The following is a 17,956-nucleotide window of genomic DNA, read 5'->3' as shown; positions in this document are numbered from 1 at the left end:
TCATCAGACTCTCTGCTGACAGCTCAGTGGAGCCTGGACCCTGCTTCGGATTCTGTGTCTCCCTCTCTCTCTGCCCCTCCTCCGTTTGTGCTCTGTCTCTGTCTGTCTCTTTCTCAAAACTAAATAAACATTGAAAAAAAATTTTTTTTAATTTGTTACCATAGGTCTTTATTTGATAGTACAACACGAATTCACATAGCAAGTGTAGGCATTCATTTTTGCTTACACAGTTTTACAGAGATGATGAAAACCTCTGTTAAAGAAACCACCTCAGGGTGCCTGGGTGGCTCAGTCCGTTAAGTGTGGACTGTTTGTTTCAGCTCAGGTCATGATCTCATAGTTCGTGAGTTTGAGCCCCACAAGGGGCTCTGCGCTGACAGCTCAGCACCTACTTGGGATTCTCTCTGTCCCTTTTTCTCTGCCCCTCCCCTGCTCAGGAGCAGCCTTTTCAGTGTTCTTCCATTTGTTTTTGGAATATTCTGGGTAAACTGATAAAATCTCCTTGCATCTAGGAGGTTTTTCCAGTCTTTAACACCTTGTGCTAGTTAAGAAGGCACAAGATGGTGGTAGTGCTATCTTGCCATCGATGCAAAGGAGGGTGCAAAAGGGCATACTCCATGCCTAGCTTTCACTCCTGTTTAGGACGTGATGATTAGTGTTCTAATTTAATGACAGTTGTCATTATAATCCACATAAATCTGCACACACTTTCAAAATGTATGTCCATGTCAAGTGGCTTGCTTTTTTCTAGGAATGGTAAGACATTTTGAGATGTTTGTGCTAAAAAAAAAAAAATTACCTTTAAACTTTAGTTTGAATGACGTTTTCACTTGCTAGCTGTATACAAAATCATTTAGTTTCTGAACTTCTGTCTCTTCATCTGTTAATATTTAACTCAGTATATTTTTATTTGTCTACTCAAATGAGGTAGTATAAGTGAAAACAGTGTGAAAACTAGAAACTAAGGGACATTTCAGGTGGTTGCAAGCTGGTCAGCGTGTTTAGAGCAGGATAGTGTGGTCGGTCGATAGGATGTTGAATCTGAGTGGGGGTGGAGGAGGGACTGAGGCTAGAGGGAGGTAGAGTAGAAGTGGAAATGATCATAGGTGAACTTAGTGACATTGCGAATGGACATGAAAAATGTTAATTAGTGATTTTGGAGGGAAAAATCAGTATTTCTGGGTGGTTGAGAGGAGAAGAAATCTCTTGACTCACAGATTAATTTGCAATAAATATTTAACTGCCTATTTTCCACAGTCTCACTAGGCATTTGTTATATACAGGTACAGACCACTAAGGACCTGAAGGAATCAGTAGTATTTGGTGTCTGGGTAGGATGCTGCCTGCATTCATGAACAGAGAATTTGGGAGTGAGTGCTGATTTGGGTATTAAGTCAAGCTACTCACTGGAAAGCATGTTGACTTCTATGCCACAGATATGGGGACACAGTATGGCCATATAGTTTTTATGTGGTCCTCATGTTACTTATTTATAGCCATAGACATCTGATTGCAAAGTTCCATTAATGTTTGGAAAAATGACAATTTTTTGACATTTGGAAAGATTGTATTTTCCTCCTAATAGTGCTAAGTATGGTACTGTTTAGCATTTACACACACACACACACACACACACACACTGTAATGAAACAGGGCTTTCAGATAATTTGCATTCAGTCTTATATGGTGCTTTTTTTCCAAGGAAAAACATTTCTGAATCTTATGTACATAAATTTGAGTATTCATTACAGGCTTATCAATTCTAGTTATTGTCAGTGTTAAAAGAATTTAAGTAAAATCTAGCTGTAACTGGGATAATGGATTTTTTTATTGTGCAGCAGTCTTCTCAAACTTCAGATTGCATCAAAATCATTTGGAGGGCTTGTTAAAATACAGGTTGCTGGGTGCCACCCCTTAGGTTCTGATTTAGTAGGTCTGAGGTGGGGCTGAAGATTTGCATTTCTAATAAGATGCTTATGTTAAGACCTACTGTTACATGGTAAGGAATAAGATTGTCTTAGGAAACCGCAATTTAGCTTCTAAAAAACACTTTATAAATAGATTAGTAAAAACTACATAATGCCTGAGAAATAAACTTAATTTTCATAATGATACAGCTCAAATCCAAATCCCCTCAGGATGTGATAAATATAAAATTTCTTTTATAGTCTTTCCTGAAAGTTAATTGTTCATATTTACTTATTTAGCACGGGAACAAGTTAGCAGAATATCTTTAAAAATACATTAAAGACATTATAAACATTATTCTCCATTCACAATAGTTGTTTAGAGGAATTTGATCTCTCTCTATATTAATTTATTTATCCAATACTTTTCCTTGAAATTAAAAACCAGACTTCAGGGGCGCCTGGGTGGCGCAGTCGGTTAAGCGTCCGACTTCAGCCAGGTCACGATCTCGCGGTCCGTGAGTTCGAGCCCCGCGTCAGGCTCTGGGCTGATGGCTTGGAGCCTGGAGCCTGTTTCCGATTCTGTGTCTCCCTCTCTCTCTGCTCCTCCCCCGTTCATGCTCTGTCTCTCTCTGTCCCAAAAATAAATACAAAAAAAAAAAAAAAAAAAAAAAACGTTGAAAAAAAAAATAAAAACCAGACTTCAATTTTTAAAAAATTTAATACTTGCCATGAAAAACCAAAACACCCATTCATTGAAAGTGGATGGTTTTCCACTGTCCTTATCTCTGATCAGCCCTAGAGTTTCCCTGAATTTCAAAAACTAAAACTGTTGGAGATGAAATGTGACAATAGGGTTAATGTAGTATGTCAACCTAAATTAGTTTCAGTAATTTGAAAAAATCTTATATTTTTTTAGCTAATGGGAATGACAACAAGAAATTTAAAGGAGATAGACCTCCCTGTTCGCCTTCTCGTGTTCTCCATCTTCGCAAAATTCCAAGTGATGTCACCGAAGCAGAGGTCATATCATTAGGTCTACCATTTGGCAAAGTAACTAATCTTTTGATGTTGAAAGGAAAGAGCCAGGTATGTAATATTTAAAGATTGAACCACAGTGATTATCTCTGGGTACTAGTGTTAAAGGTGACTTTTATTTTCTTGAACTTTTCTGTATTTTCTAAATTTCATTTTATTTACATAAAGTAGTTTTTTAAATAGAATTTTTTTTATGTATGACAGGAAGCAACAAACAAAATTATTAACACAGGACATAGGATTATCTCTTTTTCAATGACTTGTCCTTTTCTTCCTGAACAAAAAAATTTTATATTCTTAATTACAAAATAGTTTATGAAAATACCCTGTGATTATCAGAAGACCAAGACACAGAGAGGATATAAATTATGCCTCATTTGGTAGTTAAAGAATAAGTTTTCCAAAATCTGTATAGAAATGTGTGGTATATTTTAGTTTAGAATTAATATATAACTTCTTTAATAATTCAAAAGAGATTGTTAGAGGTTCTTCATTTCAGAAGTTAATAGGTTTTTCTTAAGATGAATCAGGAAACTTGCTTTTGTGGTGACCATGACAAAAATATAATACTTGTTATGTTGATTTGAGTAATCACCTGCTTTTTTGTTCCAACTCAGACCCCATTAGGATGAATTCTTTAGTTCTTTCCCAGTTTTTGGTTGTCCTGAAAATTTTTTAAACTGAGCATTGCTGGTAAGAAGAAGACAACAGATTTAAGCCCTAAACATTGTGTAGTACATTGTGATAAGACCCTATGTTCTTACACTTTTGTAAATAAGTTTAAGAAACAAATATATTTATAAACAGATTGGTATGTGTTTGGACATGAAAGAGATTATCATGTCTGATTCTGGCCCTTTAGTGAAACTAACGTTCCTGTTTAATTCGGATGAGGTTATTTAAATCTGGAGAGGCTAAATAACATGTTTTAGTATTCGGCTCTTGTATGTTTACACATTTGTTTTACATCTTCTGGAAATCTTACATGTGCCTGGATCTTTATTTTAACTCAGTTGCCACTGCTGAGAATATATGGTTTGGGTGGTTTTAAAAGAGCCAACATGGCCAAGTCTAATGGCTGTGAGATGTATCGTGTATGTGTATCATGTACATTATCATGTTTCATGCACTGTATCCTGTATATTCTGTTAGATGGTTGTGAGGGGCAGCAATGTCACAATTTGTTTTTGTCTCTGCTATTGGTTCTGGGTTTATTATTTATCTGCAGTGCTATTGTGTTAATTGCTTATCTTTCAGTCATAAATCATGTTTAGAAAATATTTTGTTAGTTATATACTTTAGCAAGAGAGTGATGTGAGTCATTAGAACTACTTGTAGCTGTAATCTTTCTGATGGCACTTAGAGGTGGGAGTGTTGAGGGCAGCATACGGGATATTTTCGCCAGCCTTTCTGTGGTTAGTGACTTCTGGAATTTTTTTTTTTTTTCCACCCCTTATTATGAAAATTGATTTCTTTGGATACTTTAGAAAAACCTAAATAATTCCTACTGGGGTCCATGTGGAAAAAGTTCTTTTTATGCATGAATTTTTAGGTTGTATATACTTTCAAGAAAAATTTTCTATAATAATAATCATGTATTCCAAAGATATTGTTTAGCTTTTCCTTTGTGTAACTAATGTTAGACATTGAGTTTAGTTTTTGCATTTATGAAGGGGTTTTCAGAAAGATACTCTCCCTCTATATAGTGAATATTATTAGCAAAAAGTTTACATATTCTTTGTTGAAAAGGTGATTAAAAACCAGACAGGAAATGTTGCTATTGCTTTTTGGTTACCTTGATCATTTTTATCTTCCTTAGAAAAATTAGTAAAAGCATATTACTAATACAGATAATGGTTTTAAAGTGCATTTCTTGAAGATAGTAGAATTTATTTGTTTATTGAGGATCAGTTAATTAATGATATTTGATCTATTGTGGTGTGGCTAACATTACTACTTCATAGAATGTTGTTAATTAAAGCATTTAATTGGTTCATTTGTGACATTTGATGGATACAGTTAAGCATCACATTTAACATTTGTCAGGTTAATATTCCTTTACTGGAATATTTGCCAAATAGAAACACTTAGTAAGATAACTATAAACAAATAAATAGTTTGACTTACAGATATTTGCCATTTCCTATGTTCAGGAAATTTTGTTAATAAATATATATTTTTATAAGTTGTGTTTTATATATAATTTGAAGTGGTTACTGTACACTTGCTAATTACATGCTCTGTTGTAGTAAAAAAGAATTGAGTTATCAAACTAGAAATTTGCATGGACTTGGATCAGGAGTTCTTCCTATACATTTTTAATTTGAGATGTTCATTATAGGTAGTTCTGGGGGCTCAGAATGGTTAGTATTTCATCTTCGTAACTAACCATTATGATAGGGTGGCAGAACCTCTCACGGAAGTTTCAGGAGTTCTTACAGCTGGAAGAAGCCATGTGTGGAATAAGACATAGATCTCAAGGAGTCTTTTCTGATCTCAGCTCTTCCTGTGTTATTTTTCAGATATCTAATATTCGTACAATGATTACAGGTGTTAAAAGATGAATTCAGTTGAGTAAATTTTAAAGATTTTATTGGCTTTATTCAAGGATTCGTGAATTGGGTAGCATTTCATCTAGCAGATAGAAAGGAGCTGTGAAGAGCAGTGCATAATGAAAGGCTTCTGTAGGCAGAATAGGGTGGGACAAGGAAGTTACTAGTAGAGTGAGTTGTTTGAGGCAAGGTCATCTTCCTTTAGGGAATGGTTGGGGTCTGTAAGGCAGATAACCTCACTAGTGCTGACCAAGTAATTCCAGATGAACTGGTTTAAGATTCTAATCTTGGGAGAGGTTGAAACTATAATTGTTAGGTATTAACTCCTGGTTTGGTGATGTGGGCTTAGTCGGGCTTAGTACAGGTGACTTCATTTTGGGCTTGTTGCCTCTGTATTTTTTAACACAGATCTCAGAAAAAGTCACTTGAATGATTCAAATCAATATTGACTTAATGTAGGAAAGATATTATCCCATTTCCCTAACTTGAACAATTGAGCCTTTACACCTGAGTTCTGCATTTAATTGTATCATAAACTTAAGTGTATCATAAACAGCTATTTAATTAAAAGGTAAAAGAGCAAATCATTATGCCCCATCTTGGAAAGTTCTTATTTAGGAAAGAACTATTAAATTCTAACCCCTGAAAGCATCCATTTTACAGTACTGATGCTCACCTTTATTTTCACCTTTTTAATTATTTCTAGATTTTAGAAGAAAGAGAAAAAAGAGGAAAACCAAAAACCACATGAAATCATTTATTCAACTGGCAATTTCCCAGTCCCAAATCCTTTATTGAGCTCGACTTTTCATATGTATTTTCATTTAACATCAGTGGTACACTTTGAAGCAAGAGTTTTTTCATAGTTCTTAGCTGTCTTTCAAAAACATGAGCTTTCACTTTACTTTCTTGTGTTTATTACAGGCTTTCTTAGAAATGGCTTCTGAGGAAGCTGCTGTTACTATGGTGAATTACTACACTCCTGTTACTCCTCACCTTCGAAGCCAGCCTGTTTTTATTCAGTATTCCAATCACAGAGAACTTAAGACTGACAATCTACCTAATCAAGCTGTAAGTATTGAAAGTATTTAAAAAATTAGCTACAAAAAAAAAAAAAAAAAAAGCTACAAGAATACATGGTATAATAGCTTAAGATTAATTTTCTATTTCTCAGAGAGGAAAAAAAATCATGTTCCTTCCTGTTAGGGTGGTTTATTAGTAAAGATTATGTATGTAAATTCTTACCTGAAGGCTTAAGTAGTGCCATTTAGAAATACGTTTTAAGTTGCGGTGCTAGAAATGACACATACTAGGGGTATAGCTCAGAGGCAGAGCATTTGACTGCAGAAATGGCAGAAATTTAGTTTGCCCTTGAAACTTTTTTCACGAGTAAGAGAAAAAACTTACATTCTTATCTCTTAAAATTTCAAGTCCAAAGTAACTTTTTATAGAATACTTAGAATATATAACAAAGGCATTAAGAATTTCAGTGCCGCTTCTATTGTGATGTTAACATTAAGATGTTAATAAGAATTTGTATAGATATGTTCATTAAATGGTTTTTGACTCTTCTAGGTGAATGTGGAATGTAGAATATCAACATCTCTAACCTCATTTTTCAGTTTTTATTTTGATATAGTTCATATTGACTATAGTTCATCTTCTGTGTCTCTCCGGGTTGATTTGTAGTAGCTAAAATAGTAATTTGAAGTTACTTAAGGGTAAGAAAAATTGATCCACAAAGCAAGAAAGAGGTTTTTTTATTATGTTATGAGCATGTTTGGGCCCTATAGTCTTGCTCTAGGCAAAAGAACTCCAGCCCTTTGATTCTGTGCTGAAAGTCATTATAGTGCAAGCTACTGAATTTAAATTAGTTTTCCACATTTTTAAAACAAAGAATTTTTCTGTGCATAATCCTTAGCTTTTTCTAAGAGATATTAGTGGCATATAATAACCTATATAAACTTAGTAAATGAGATGTTAGATATTTTTAAATAGTGTAGACTTTTGTAAATGAAAAATTGACTTAAAAATTCTAAATAGCATCCATTCGCATGGTAAAACATTCAAACAGTCCAGAAAAGTAAAAATGACAACAACAACAACACAGTTGTCCAGAGACAACTAATTAACATTTGCTAACAGTTTGGTGTGTATTCCTTCTCTATCCAGGTGTATTATTATCTGTGTATATAATTTTACATAAGTGGAATCCTAATGTTTTGAAAGCTCATATTTTTTTTTATAATGTGTCATGGATATTTTTTTGATGGCTATAAAGGCAGAATTACTTCACGGTTTTTAAGTGAATGCATAATACTCCCTTCTATAAGATAGCCATAATCTATCCAATGTCTTGTTAATAGACATTGAAATTGTTTCCAATTCTACACTTTTTAGAAATAGCACTGTAGCAACATTCTTATATATCCTAGCACACTTGCAACATTTTCTTACTAGTTAACGTTTATGGCAGTGAAATTGCTGGGACTAAGCATATGCATATTTTATATTTTGATATATGTTTCATGATTGCTTTTTTTTAATGTTTATTTTAGAGAGAGAGAGAGAGGGAGAGGCTATGTGTGCAAGTGTGGGGGGGGTGGGCAGAGAGACAGGGAGAAAGAGGACCCGTAGCGGGCTCTGTGCTGACAGCAGAGAGCCCAATGGGGGGCTTGAATTAATGAATGGTGAGATCATGACCTGAGCCAAAGTCAGTCACTTAACTGACTGAGCCACCCAGGTGCCCCACATGATTTCTTTTTTTAAAGAATATGTGCCAGCTTAGGGTGCCACTCATATGTGTAAGCAAGCAGTTTTCCTGTCGTCTTTATTAGAGGATGAAATCATATTTTATTGTTTACTTAATATTTATTTGATAACTTATAAAGTATAGTGATTTCTGTTGATGCAGTTTTTTTCCCCATTTTTAACACTGTGGTAAATTACATATAAAATTTATCATTTTGACCATTTGTAAATGCCGAGCAGCATTAAGTACATTCATATTGTGCAATCCATCACCACCATCTTTCTCCAGAATTCTTTCACCTTGGGACACCAGGTCATGATCTCATGGTTTGTGAGATTAAGCCCTGCTTTGAGCTCTGTGCTGACAGTGCAGAGCCTGCTTGGGATTCTCTCTCACACTCTCTCCCTCTCCCCTTCCTCCTTCTCTCTCTCTCTCTCTCTCTCAAAATAAGTAAATAAACTTAAAAAAATAAATTCTTTCACCTTCCCAAATTGAAACTCTATGCCCTAAACGCTAATTCCGCATTCCCCTGCCCCCCTAGCCTCTGGCAGCCACAGTCTACTTTCTGTCTCTCTGAGTTTTGTCTACTAATGCGGTTTTAAAAATATTTTTACACAATAGTCAAATCTCTTAAGATTGTATTATGGTTTCTGATTTTGATACCATGCTCATCAGGACCTAGTATACCAACATTAAAAAAATTGTTTTTGGGGTGCCTGGGTGGCTCAGTCGGTTAGGCGTCCGACTTCGGCTCAGGTCGTGATCTCGCGGTCTGTGAGTTCGAGCCCCGCGTCGGGCTCTGTGCTGACAGCTCAGAGCCTGGAGCCTGTTTCAGATTCTGTGTCTCCCTCTCTCTCTGACCCTCCCCCAATCATGCTCTGTCTCTGCCTCAAAAATAAATAAACGTTAAAAAATTTTTTTAAATTTTTTTTACCTGTGTTTTCTTCTCGTATTTTTATGTTTTAGTTGTTTTTATTTAAATGTTTAAATTTTTGTTTTATTAGAAATATTTTGGAGGTGGGGAGTGAGGGTAGGCTTTGATCTCTTTTTTAACTCCCATTGACCTGTTTCTCCTTTATCGTTTTTTTGAATAACCCATTTATTATCTACTCATGTGAAACTTGTTCTTTGTCATGTTCTAGTTTTCTGTACATTTGCTGTACCTACTTAAAACATGCATGTATACCCTTCTTAGGCATGCATACACATTCTGCTTGCCTGGCTCTGATATACCCTCATATCTGTGCTACTCACATGGTGTGCATTCCATGTCTAATCCAGACTACCTTTTGTATTCATTTCTGTTCCATTCCTGTTTTCATGTCCCTAGAGCTAATGTCTCCAGTATTAATATTTTGTAAGGCAAAGCCCTCTTTTATACTCTCTTTTCAGACATTAATTAGCTATTGTATTTTACTTATGTCTCCATATATAATAGAATTATTTAGATAACTTCTACCCCCCAAAAAAAACACAATTGGAATTGGGTTGATTTTATAGATTAATTTGAGATAATTAACATTTATATTGCTCTATGATTCTTTTGAGGAGGATGTATTTTGACTCCTGTCTTTCACTAGAGTTTTAAATTTTCATTCATGTAAGTCATGGCAGTTTTCTTATTAGTGTGATTCCTAAATATGTTAGAATAAGTCTTGAACAAGGAATAAACAATTTAATAAAACTCTTAAAGACTGGATTATTCTAAAGAGAAACTGTGAGGCATTCCAGTTGCTTGGCAACCAAAGCCAGCTGAAATGACCTAGTTAATTCTTCGATAGCCTTGATTTCTTCCTAGTGCCCTTTCCATTTTGTTATTTTTGTGCAATTTTTATACATTGATGTTTGATAAAATATAACAGTTTTTCTTTTATTCAAAGTCCTACACCAAAGTTGAAGTCAGAATTTAAGGTACTTGTTTGCATATATAAAATATACCAAATGTCTTTTTTTTTTTTTTCCGATAGCCCTGGGAAACTGATAAATCACTATTTCATTATCTTTTATTCTCTGAATAACAAGGTAACCCAAAACATGCACATAACTTCTTTTCCAGCCTATGGACATGCTTGCCAGAGAGGGTCAGGTGAATATCAAATATTTTTTAAAATTTATTTATTTATTTGAGAGAGAACACAAGCAGGGGAGAAGTGCAAAGGGAGGGAGGGAGGGAGGGAGGGAGGGAGAGAGAGAGAGAGGGAGAGAGAGAGAGAGAGAGGGAGGGAGGGAGAGAGAGAGAGAGAGAGAGAGAGAGAGAGAGAGAGAATATCTTAAGCAAGCTTCGCACTCTGCACAGAGCTCAGCCTGGGATCATGACCTGAGCTGAAATCAAGAGTCAGCTGCTCAACCAACTGAGGAGCCCTTCAAGTATCTTTATCTTTTTATTTAAACTAAAATTATAGTTGGGGCACCTGGATGGCTCAGTCAGTTAAGCATCCAACTCTTGGTTTTGGCTCAGGTCATGATCCTGTGGTTTAGTGAGTTCTAGCCCCACATCAGGCTCCAAGCTGACAGTGCAGAGCCTGCTTGGGATTCTCTGTCTCCCTCTCTCTTTGCCCCTCCCCCACTTGTGCTTTCTCTGTCTCTCTCAAAATAAATAAATAAGCTTAAAAAATATGTAAACTAAAATTATAGCTAAAAAATTTAGATTGTATTTTGAGGTACAGCATTTGAGAAATGGTTTTATTAATAGCCATCATTAGGGTATAGACAGTTTTGTTTTATTTTGTTGTTTTACCTTGTGGGTGGACATTTATAAATCTGCAGAGATAACCATGGAAAGATTTTTGCCTAAAAGTGTTTTCTTAAAAAATCATCAAACTCTACACTTCAGATCTGTGCATTTTATTGTACATTCATTTCTATCTCAATTTTAGAAATGTCTTTTTCGCGTTATCCAGACATGTTTAAATTTTCTATGAAGTCTATTTGTCCTCCCCTCACCTTGATGAAATACTTGCATTTCCAGTCATGCTACTGCTGTTTCCTTTATTAAGTTATTAAAGTATTCCAACGAGTTTGTTTAGAAAACATTTAAAAAATTATCTCCCATAGTAGGAATTCTGCTGCCTTATAATTTTTAGCATCAAATACACAGAACATAAATCTATGTGAAATAATCTCTTTATATTAAGAAAATATTTCTCATTTTCTCCCACCCCCAACTTTTCTGTTGCCCTCTGTGGAGAGTGTGCCTCAATTTTATTTTTTTTTTTACTTGAATGTTTTGTCTAATTAAAAACGGAAACTACAGAGTTATTTATTAAATAAATCTGTCTTCAGGTGTTATTTTCTCAGATTTTTATTGTCAAAAGCATTTCTTGCATGCCTGCTGCTCAGAGACCTTTGTACTCAGTGCTCTGTGAAATACTAATGCAGAATATGTTGAGAACTCTAGAATGACTAGCACAATAGGTACCGTGGCTTCTCCTATTTCTCTGTTGTGGTACCCCCCATGCCAAAAAGGATGAGTGAAGGAAGAGGAGCTATGATAAAAATAGTAGTATCAGTAGCAGGAAGCATATGTGTAGAATTGTTTAATAAAAAGGATTGGTAGAATGATTGATGGCATAATGAAGTAAAGTCAGCAAGGTTAAGTTTACTTTTGGTTGTGCAGGCTTAGTTTTGTAAAGATTTAATCCTCCTGATCTAAGAAAAAAAAGAACCATTATTCCATTTAGAACTTCTCTATGTTGAAGTCTTTGCCTAGACGTTCTAGAGTTATGTTTGGTATGGTAGCTGCTAGCTACATGTGGCTAAATTTAAATAAATTTAAAAATGAAAAATTTAGGCGTACCTGGCTGGCTCAGTCGGAAGAGCATGTAACTCTTGATCTTGGGGTCATGAGTTCGAGTCCCACATGTTCTTGTCTGCTAATTCTACCTTCTGGGTCTTTTTAAAATTAATTATTAATTGACCCACACCTTCTGCTAATTATAGACTCAAAGTGGAAGTCTGAATCAGTTTTCAAACTTGAAAACAATAGAACCCATTTTCCAAATAAACTCTTACTGAGGATCCCAGTGTAAAATATGTGAGATAAACTGCTGTTTTTGAGGCAGGATTGGGATGCTCAGTATTCCATACACATGGCTGTTTTTATAAGAGCACAGTTTTGAAAACAAATGATATAAAATTTTCAAATAATTACACATACATTGTTCTCAAAGATAATGATGTTTTAGAAACTGAATGTTGGGCAGTTTGAATATTACCTGATACATAAAAATCTATATGGCCTAAAAATGCTGGTAAAAAGTATAAAAAAGGAGTTGCATATAAGCATAAAAGTGGAAGTTGTTCTGGGGCACCTGGGTGAGTCAGTGGGTTAAGTGTCTGACTCCAGGTTTCAGCTTAGGTCATGATCTCATGGTTCATGGGTGCCAGATCCCCATCAGGCTCTGTGCTTCTGGTGTGGAGCCTGCTTGGGATTCTCTCTCTCCTTCTCCCTCTTGCTGTCTCTCTCAAAATAAATAATAAACTTTAAAAAAAAAAAAAGTGGAAGTTTATTAAGCATACGCAAAGTTAAAAGCCAACCTTCAGAAAGATTCTTCTTTTAATGTTATTTATCATAGCATAATGTCTCACATTAGAGAGATGATATAATAAACTAAAAATTAAAATAATAAAAGCAAAACACAAGAAATGTTCATTTAAAATTGGAAGTGAATATATGTAAAAAAGTGGTGATTTTTTTTCATTTTGTGGCACAGACTGATTATCACCATTCTTAAGGAATGATGAGAATGGAACAAAGAGATTGATGAAAACTTGCATTTGATTTCATTAATCATTAACCATGCTTTTTTCCCTTAAATTTTCCTTCCTTCACCCACTACATTTTCTAAATAATGGTTTTAAATTTTGAGGCAGTCATAAAATTGAAAAAGAGTTACAGATACAATACAAGTTTTGATTTCTTCAGGCATTTATGAATAAGTTGCTTACCTGATCGGTCTTCATTGTCCAGTATTTTAGTGTGCATTTCCTATAAGCAAGGACATTTTCCTACACAACCAAAATATAGAGGTCAAAATTAGGAAATTGACATTCAGTCCTCAGTCCCCATTCAAGTTTTGCCTATCATCCCAGTAATGTTTGTTAGAGCAAAACAAACATTATTTAGAATCACATGTTCTGTTTAGAAGTCACATCTTTTAGTGTTCTTTAGTCTGAAACAGTTCCTCAGTTTTTGACTTTCATGACCTTGATTTGACACTTTGGATAATTATAGGCAGTCTGTTGTCTTGATTTCCCTCAATTTGAGTTTATCTGGTATTGCCTTGTGATTACGTTCAGTGTATATAGTTTTGACAGGAACATCGTGGAAGTAATGTCCTTTTTTTCCTCATTGCATCATATCAGGTGGCACATAATTTCAGTTTGTTGCATTACTGATGTTGTGCTCTTAGATTCCTTGATGAGGCTCATGTTTGGCTTCTCCACTGTAAAGTTATGACTTACAAAGGAGGAAAGAGGAATATTTTGGGGGAAGGTACTTTAAAGCAGTATATATATACTTCTTACCAACTGTCAACTTATACCAGTATGGATTTAAGGTTTCCTGTTTTATTTGATGGGTTGTTATTTGTTACAATCACTATTTTGATTCTCAGACTGTCCTATATTTGGCCAGTGGGAGCCACTTCAGGAAGCTGTCTTCTATCTTTTGGCATGTTTCCATAAATATTTGAACAGTTCTTTGCATCCTAGTAAAAACAAACAAAAAAAACCAAAGAAACAAAAAAGTTACTCATTTTGTACTGTCTTTGCTCCAGCTCTGGAACTCGACTTGTTTTAGGGCACTCTGGTCTTTTTAGTGGAGCATGCTATTTCGAAACTCATCTGCCGAATGAAATCTTGCCATTTGCAACAATATGGATCTACCTAGAGGGTATTATGCTAAGTGAAGTAAATCAGACAGAGAAAGACAAATATGTGATTTACTTATATGTGGAATCTAGAAAATAAATGAAAAACAAAAAACAAATTCTTAAATACACAGAGCAAACTAGTGGTTGCCACACAGGAAGGTGGTTGGGAAGAGGGTTTGGCAAAATAGGTGAAAGGTATTAAGAAGTACAGACTCCCAGTTATAAATGTCATGTAGATAAAAAGTACAGCATAGGGAATATAGTCAATAATATTGTACTAGTGTTGTATGGTGGCAGATGGTGACTGCATTTGTGGTAAGTATTGAGCAATATATAGAATTTTCAAATCACAGTGGTGTACACCTGAAACTAATATAACATTGTACGTCAACTGTAATTCAATAACAACAACAAGAACAATAGAAATAGGAGACGTTTCCAGGAGTTTGACAGAAGTGGGGTTCAGAATTGTGTTTGAGACATTTTCAGATTTTCGTCAAGTGTTTAAGTACCACTGTTTACAGTCCTCTGTGTGACTCCAGACAAACCATTTAACCCATCTCAGACTCGGTTTTCTCATCTGAAAAAAATGTAATAATACATGCCTCGTAAATTGTTGTGAGAATTAAAGAGAGTTGTATAGTGAATGCATAGAATGATACCTGCAATTAGTGCTCCGTAAATGTTCTATTATAAGTAAATATTGTCTTCTTGCTAAAAAAAAATAAAATCTTGTCTGCCTGCCCCTGCTTGGGTTCTTACATCCTATTTTAGGTTGCCCCACCATTGAATTACCTTCTTACCCCAGTCCGGCCTTCATGGACCTCCTCTTCACCCTGCTTGGACTGTCTTCACTACATTGGTTCACACCATGTGGACCCTTTCCTAACTCTCCTTGGGCTCTAACAGTCCTGCCAGGCTATTCTCTTCTGGATGCATTTCTTACCCTTTTCATATTCCTCAGGTTTGATGTCTAGCACTGAACCACCCCCACACTAGATACCTTTCTTACCTTGTTTGGGCTCAAGTTGCCCTTGCCAGGCAGCCTACTATGTAGATGCTGTCCTCATCACTCAGGCTCTGATGCTCATGCCAGGATGCCTTCCTATAGGGATGCATTCCTAACCCCCTCTGAACCACCATAGCTCCATATTTGTGTCTATCATATGCCACCCAAAGGTTTTAGAACTCAGTGGTTCAGGGAGGGAAAAAGAAGAGGGACTTGTGGTTTTTAAGTCATCTTTAATGTTACTTTCACTTTTTTTCCTGTTATTTAAAAATTAGGAAATAAAAATCATCTCCACATTTTCCTCTTTTTTTTTTTTTTTGCCATGTGTTTTTTTCATTTCTTCAAGTAACTTTAAGTACCTTTCTTAAATATTGTGTCATTGTGATAAGAAAGCAAGTCTTTTGAATCTTAACTGATTACAAATTTAGGATATGTGCATCTAGAGAAAGTAGATATGTATTTTTTTCCTTATTTTGGATTGTTTTATAGAGAGCCCAAGCTGCACTGCAGGCTGTCAGCGCTGTCCAGTCAGGAAGCCTGGCCCTTCCTGGAGCTCCTACCAATGAAGGCACAGTCATACCTGGGCAGAGCCCTGTGCTCCGAATAATTATTGAAAACCTCTTTTACCCTGTTACTCTGGAAGTTCTTCATCAGGTAAAGTGGAACAACACTCTTAAGAGGCAAATGTGACCTCTGTAGCTTTTGATGTTTATATCTTAACTTTCTTTTTTTTTTTTTTTTTTTTTATTTTGGCTGGTATATATGTTTAAATAATAATAACCTTAGGCATCCTGTTTTATGTAGGAAATAGCATCTATTAGAGATAATTTTTTTTAATGTTTATTTTGAGAGAGAGAGAGAGAGAGAGAGAACACACAAGTGGGGGGGACAGAGAGAGGGAGACACAGAATCTGAAGCAGGCTCCCGGCTCTAAGCTGTCCGCATAGAGCCCGATGCAGTGCCCGAACTTGTGAGCTGCGATATCATGACCTGAGCGAAGTCGGACGCTCAATCAACTGAGCCACCTAGGCACCCAGAGATAACTTTTCTATAGCTTCATTTTTCTAACTTTAATACTTGATATAAAAGGGTATGTAAGAAATTCTTTTTTAAAAATACATAAGCATGAAAATGAACAAAGCATAGAATCCTATTAAAAACACACTGATAGTAGTTATTCTATTAACTCTTTCTTACATTTGAGTATTTTCATTTTAAAAACTCTGAAAGGAAAGTATGTGGTAACTCTTCATGTATAAAATGGAAGTATCATGTTAAATACTGACTGATGGTCAACATAATTTTCATAGACTACCCATTAATATGTCCAAACTGTTGTGATAAAAGGCACCCCACCACATCATGGCCTACTATGAGAGTGTCAAATTTAAGAACTGGAAGGTAACTAAGTTACATAATTTTGTAGTGAATAAAACTGAGACTCAGATAATTAAATATTGTAGAGAGTAACTGAAGAGGCAGTTAGAACTCAAGCCTCCTAATATGAAGTCCAATGTTGTGTTTTGTATGCTTGCTATACATATATATATGTGTGTGTATATACGTATATGTATATATATATGTATGTGTGTGTATGTATTTCCAAAAGAGGGCAAGAAAGAAGAGGACAGAAGATCCAAGGCGGGCTCTGTGCTGCCAGCAGAGAGCACAGTGTGAGGTTTGAACTCATAAACTGCAAGATCATGACCTGAGTCAAAGCCGGCTGCTTAACCAACTGAGCCACCCAGGCACCCCTGCTTGTTACAGTTTTAACTAATACTCCATATATACGTATCCTCAAAATGTAACGTACAATTACTTGGTAATCTGTATGTATAAACATTTGACATCTAGCCCAAAAACTTCAATTAGTTTTTGTCCTCTTTTGCTGCATATTGATTCCATCTCCTCATAGTTGTCAAGCCATACACTATAATGTTAAAACACTAAAACGGGTACCTGGGTGGCTCAGTCGATTAAGCATCCAACTTCAGCTCAGGTCATGATCTCCTAGCTTGTGGGTTCAAGCCCTGCATCCACGTCTGTGCTAACAGTTCAGAGCCTGGAGCCTGCTTCGGATTCTCTCTCTCTCTCTCTCTCTCTCTCTCTCTCTCTCTCTCTCTCTCCCTCTCTCTCTCTCTCTCTCTCTCTCTCTCCCTCTCTCTCTCTCTCTCTCTCCCTCTCTCTCTCTCTCTCTCTCCCTCTCTCTCTCTCTCTCCCTCTCTCTCTCTCTCTCCCTCTCTCTCTCTCCCTCTCCCTCTCTCTCCCTCTCTCTCCCTCCCACTCTCCCTCTCTCCCTCTCCCCCTCTCTCCCTCTCCCTGCCCCAATCCCTCGCTCAGGCGTGCATACTCTCTCTCTCAAAAAGAAATATTTAAAAAATTTTAAACACTAAAACATATACTTATTTTCATATTTATATCTCAGTATGTACTGCATAGTGTGATGCCAAGTCAGTCCAGAATCATTTAACTGCTTTCCAAACCTTTGGCTTTGCACTACTAAGTGAAGAGTCATAGGGATGTATATGTGCATGTGTGTTTAAGAATTGAAGTACTTTCCGGAGCGCCTGGGTGGCTCAGTCAGTTAAGCGTCTGACTTTGGCTCAGGTCATGATCTCACGGTTCGTGAGTTCAAGCCCCGCGTCGGGCTCTGTGCTGACATCTCAGAGCCTGGAGCCTGTTTCAGATTCTGTGTCTCCCTCTCTCTCTGACCCTCCCACGTTCATGCTCTGTCTCTCTCTGTCTCAAAAATAAATAAACGTTAAAAAAAATTAAAAAAAAAATTGAAGTACTTTCCATCCTATTCTCACATTTTATAAATTAGG

At 35.9% G+C, this 17,956-nt stretch overlaps 1 protein-coding gene across 7 annotated transcripts in view; it reads left to right on the top strand.

The window, feature by feature from the left end:
- PTBP3 (polypyrimidine tract binding protein 3) overlaps positions 1 to 17,956 on the top strand; it is a 126,322-nt gene that overhangs the window by 56,586 nt on the left and 51,780 nt on the right. For 5 of the 7 annotated variants that reach the window (XR_006196010.1, XM_042913641.1, XM_042913640.1 and 2 more), the window contains 3 exons: positions 2,827 to 2,996; positions 6,422 to 6,568; positions 15,621 to 15,785. Coding sequence is in view for 6 of the 7 variants with exons in the window: in XM_042913641.1 (XP_042769575.1) it covers positions 2,827 to 2,996; positions 6,422 to 6,568; positions 15,621 to 15,785 (482 nt within the window). In the remaining variant the exon portion in view is untranslated. The remainder of the gene's footprint in view (positions 1 to 2,826; positions 2,997 to 6,421; positions 6,569 to 15,620; positions 15,786 to 17,956) is intronic. The other 2 variants (XM_042913643.1, XM_042913644.1) reach the window with 1 other exon arrangement.

Source organism: Panthera leo, chromosome D4, assembly GCF_018350215.1.
Source record: "Panthera leo isolate Ple1 chromosome D4, P.leo_Ple1_pat1.1, whole genome shotgun sequence".
In the NCBI taxonomy this organism is placed as follows: Eukaryota; Metazoa; Chordata; class Mammalia; order Carnivora; family Felidae; genus Panthera; species Panthera leo.
The sequence above is the reverse complement of the archived record's forward strand: the minus strand, read 5'-3'. Positions and strand labels throughout refer to the sequence as shown.